At 41.4% G+C, this 5003-nt stretch overlaps 1 protein-coding gene across 1 annotated transcript in view; it reads right to left on the bottom strand.

Moving 5' to 3' along the window:
- Window positions 1-1574: 1574 nt before the first annotated feature.
- Window positions 1575-5003, bottom strand: part of Nav3 (neuron navigator 3) — a 319139-nt gene continuing 315710 nt past the window's right edge. The window contains exon 39 of the mRNA XM_029542029.1: window positions 1575-4032. Within this exon, the coding sequence (XP_029397889.1) occupies window positions 3910-4032 (123 nt within the window). The 3' untranslated portion in view covers window positions 1575-3909. The remainder of the gene's footprint in view (window positions 4033-5003) is intronic.

Genomic DNA, 5003 nt, shown 5'->3' with positions numbered 1-5003 from the left:
TGACCATTTCTGGAATAGAAGGCATTGTTCAGAGCACTTTAAGGTCTACTCCTCAGTACTCCTAGCATACCTTATGAATGAGTATAATCACTAACCTCATACACACGAGAACATTAAGTTAAACATATATGCTTACAAAAATATCTATGTTGGACTAAGGTGTAATTCAATAGCAGATCATGTGCTCACCATACACAATTTCCTGTGTTCCGTTTCTAGCATCCAAACCAAGCAAAAGAATTATTTTAAAAATAACTTTTCCACATACTACTTTTTAAGAATATTGAAAATAGGTCAATAACTATTTTATGTTACTCTTGGTGACAATAGGAAGGCTATATGTACCACCCATTTCAGTTTTACTTAAATAACATTTGGTGTGTTCAGTGACATCTAAGAAGCAAGTACTTTTCTCATCATATTATAGTGAGAAAACAGACACTTTAGAGTTTTGGTGGTAGACGCAACAGAAGAACGGTGGTGTTGGGATTCCCATTGTACAGCGTGATGCTTCATTCAAAAGAGACATATTCAAGTTTTGCTTTCTCCCCCAAACTAAAAAATATTAAGTCCAGTGCCTCTGACATGCAAGTTAAGTGTTCTACCATTGAGCTACACTGACCACCCAGGCACTGGATTAATTCATAAACAATCTGAATGAGATGAACCATAGAAGTTTCCTGCATCTCTCAATGAAATGCAGACATAAGGACACTGATTATAAGTCATTCAAATGCTTTCCAGCCATTAAAAAATCAGTAAATATCCAAATATACATACTACAACTAGGATTAAAGATCTGTCTAAGCTGTTTGGAAAGAAATTAAAATTTTAAAGGAAGTTTCTATGCATTTTTATAAACTCTCCCTGCCTTTCTGCCTTTGTCTCTTTCTTCCTCTCTTTCTCCTTCCCTCTCATTCTTTACACACAAACACACACACACACACACCACACACACACACAGAGTTACTTTTTCTTTAAAATCATTATTAGAATTAAGAGGTCAGCAGATAACTTAATGGAATAAAAACAAACACAGAATGAGTTGATTTAAATCAGTGAATATTGACATTTTATTTCTAAATTAATTTGTGTTTTGATATCAGGCATATTTGAATACCATTCAGAATTTTCAAAAATATTCACTGAATAAATAACTTCTACTTTGGGAGCTACATAGATACTGCATTTAGTTAAATTTATTTCCTTAAAAGCTTTGGAGCCCTTCCTCGGGTGCTTATGGAATTTAGATGGACATAGATCCCCAATGATGGTGTATTAATAGTGAAGAAACATTTTATAGCTTGACATGTCCCTGCACATAGTTATTCAAAATTTCTCCATACATAGACACCACCACACCTTGTTGTCAATAAATAATTCCACTTTAATGGCAAAGTAATAATTTAGACAGATACAGGGTGCACATTTGCAAAAAAATATATGCAAGCTGGTTTACAAGCTAGGGGGACAATAAACCAATAGAAAATACATCATCCAGTTAGATCCATTGACACCAAATACTTATTGTATGGGGCTTTACAAAGACTACAAAAGTCTCCAGATGATTCTTCCACTCCTTCTTCCTATTTACATGATATGTTACATCAAAAAATGTACAAAATATAAAATGTGTACAGACAAATGTTTCACAAACTAGTTTAAATTGTAAACTAGGTGTACCTACTGGCATGTATTGCAGGAAGTTCTCTTGATGCTCATGTGTGAACTGTGTGTCTCGAAATGGCAGGGAAAGATGAGCAATTTCCTTTAGCTCACATATCATACAAGGGGGACTAGTCACTCATCCAGCTACATAGATTGATGTTGCACAATTAGGTTTGATCCACAGTTGAGGTTCCAAAGCCATGGTGACAATTCTTTGTGCATCAGTTCAGTCTGGTATCCCTCGGGGCAGTAGCACCGTAAAAGGACCTAGATACTTAGCGGCATTCTGAAATCTGCACAGATACCTCTCGTTGCTAATTTTGCTCTATGGAAACCAACACAGAGGTGGTCACAGAGAGTAGCACCAATGATAGCTCCTAAAAGGCGCACAGAGCTTCGTCTATACCATGACATAGACCTTAGGTTTCATAAACCTGGAACCTGTCCTCTGTGGCTGGTGTACGTTTTCCAGTGACTGATTAATTCTCAGGCACTGTCTTTATAGCCCGCCACGAGATATGTACGTTCAGACAGTTGCTCATCCAAAATTGTACCGGCCTCATGTACTGAAGCATGCGTACTCTAGCACTGATGGCTCCTGCATCGTCACAACGACTTGTTAAGTACAGGACAAACACACCAGATAATAACAGCTTTGAGGGTTTGCATTCTGTACTCGCTTGCAGCAGACAGGGAGCCTCAGCAGGCGAGACGCCTCTTAACACCAACAGGATAAAATACAACTTTTTGTTTGTGTCTGTTTTTTTTTTTTTTTTTTTTGAATTTGTGCAAGTTTGGAGGAAAAAAAATCATTATTTACAATACCTACCCAGTAGACTGTGCAAATCTAACCTTCTTGTACAGTATAAGCGCTTCCTCTTCCACAGTGACTGACCAGATCAGCGCTCCTTAATGCAGAATGTCTCATGTATGATGATAGCACTCAAAACAACATGCGCCAAAAACTAACTTTTGTCTTTGAAAGATAAACATGAGGGGAGGAAAGCCAAATGGTTTGTGCTCATGCTGAATCCAGTGCTTGGAGTTTAACTGGATCCAGATTAGGTGTCTCCCACCTTCTGAAATGCTCTCATTTAGAACTAGGCAGAATGGAGCCACATGTCTCTGCTTTTAAGTGATGGCCAAAGAAGGGTTCTATGGTTCTCAAATTATTTGCAGGATAGGCAAAGAAATCTCTTTATTCATAGGATAAAATGTACTGATCTTTCTCCTATCCATTTCTTCAAGAAAAGGAAAATTTTAAAAAAAGATGACATACAGAAAATGAGGCTGCTGTGTTAACTGGTGTGTTGATTGGTTGTCAATGAAGAGACGGTGGAAATTACCAATGGTTTAGTGTTGAAACAAACTGTTGAAACTGTTGGAGAAGTCTGGTTTAAGGCACTGAGACAGCACCATAGAAAATGTTCCTTCTTTCACTGAAAAGGCTCAAACAAATAAAGCCCTAAAAAGCCTTTTGTCAGTGTTGACTAATAATTGGTATAAAACTCTGGTTCAGGGAGTTGGCAGGTGGTTTGAAAAGACCACTGTGGTAAAAACAACCTTATAAAACCCATGACTCATACCCTAAGTGAGGGTAGCGCCCTTTATGAGGAACGCACGGCAGTTAGAAGGAAGCTGGTCCTTTCCCGTTGGCCACAGCGATTTTATTTTGCGGTGGGTGCACAATTCCCTTTGTGCTTATGGAGGACTGGCCTCCTGGGTTCATTCTGCAGTGAGGGAGCATACAACCCAAACTCTACTGGGGCCCTGTCACCAGCACCATGTGGCACAAAGGAAGTTCCATGGATCAGAAGGATCCTGCCTGAGAAGAGCAGCCTCCGCCCCGAGGAAACAAAAGAAAGGCACGAAAAAGAAAAACAAAAAGAAAAAATAGACCTGCACTGTAAACTTTGAAAGAGGAAGAAAATAAATTCCAGTCTCACTATCCCGTGTGTAATCTACTTGGTTGCCCCATCTTGAGGGCCCTTTCCAGTTGAGCAATGGAGCTGTTGCTAACTCCATGGTTATAAAAATGGCTAGGAATAAAATAAATTTAAGCTCCTATTTCAATTTAGCATCTTGGCAGTTCCAACCTAATTCTACTACCTCCGTGGACACCACAACTTTGGGTCAGGGCCCTGTACAGGGGACTTTCATACTGGCAGTGGTTTAGTGACAATACCTGTCTTTTAAAACACCTTTTGAAAAGCATAGTCATTTGCCTAACTCGTTCACCCTTTAGAGGGTGGACTCAATAGATGTATCCAAAATGTCTTCACGGTGGCTGACGCTATCGCCGCTGTCACAGCTTTGAGTGCCCGGGTAATTGGCAGCTTCTTGGAGCTTCATTAGCATATTCATCTGAAGAAAGAAAAAGAGACATCCTTGTGAGCAACCATGTATTGAGTCAGCCAGCCCCAGAATGAGCAGGGCCCTGAGCCATCTCAGTAGAACTGTCTCTCCACCCAAATGAAAATGCACATAACAGTTATGGGTTTTCGCTCGCCCGACCTGGCTCTTGAATTGTTTCTCTCCAGAAGAACAAAATAGGGCTGTAAGATAACTCTTTTTCTGTGGGGCTGTGAATGAATGCTACTTTAGCAGGGAAACTGGAAAGGAAACCTTATCACAGCTGGACATCTGGGTTAGTTGCTGGAGAGCAAGCCAGGCTTCCCTGCTTTTTTGGCTGGGAGAAACAGCACTGAATGGTAAATGAAAGTTCTGAATATTCACAAACACACACACACACACACACACACACACACACACACACACACACATGCACACGCGCACACGCGCACACGCACACGCACACACAGCACAGAGGCTTGCAAGCACTGTCCCTTGAGAGAAGCAGGAGACAACGGAGTGGAATGAAGCCAGCTGCTGCACACCGCACACACCATCTGTTGTTTGGGAGCTGACCTCCAGAGGGGGGTAACTGGAGGAAGCGGACCATGAGCATTTGAAGAGGGAGAAGGAAAGAATCACTGTCAAGTGTTTGTTGTCACCGAGGCTCTGGCTGAAATATGATTGATACATCACTGAGAACAAAAGCCTCCTCCTGGAACAAAAGCGGCTGTCTCAGGCGTCTCAGCGTCCTAGGGGGAATGGTAGCGTTTGTTCCAGTAGCGGGGACTTGTGCCTGAAAGCACCCAGGGAGAAGGAGAGCTCTCCAATGTATTATAAAATAAAAGGCTTGGATTTCAATAGATCTGCAGTTCCACTATTAGAGGCAGGAACTAGGGGGCGCGGGGGGGGGGGGGGGGGAGGACGGGGGGGGGGGGGGGTATAGGGAACATTAAAAGGTCTATGCCTTCAAGGAAGTACCA

This window comes from Mus pahari, chromosome 9, assembly GCF_900095145.1.
Source record: "Mus pahari chromosome 9, PAHARI_EIJ_v1.1, whole genome shotgun sequence".
Taxonomy (NCBI): Eukaryota; Metazoa; Chordata; class Mammalia; order Rodentia; family Muridae; genus Mus; species Mus pahari.
Note: the sequence above shows the minus strand (reverse complement) of the source record. Positions and strands in the feature narration are given on the sequence as shown.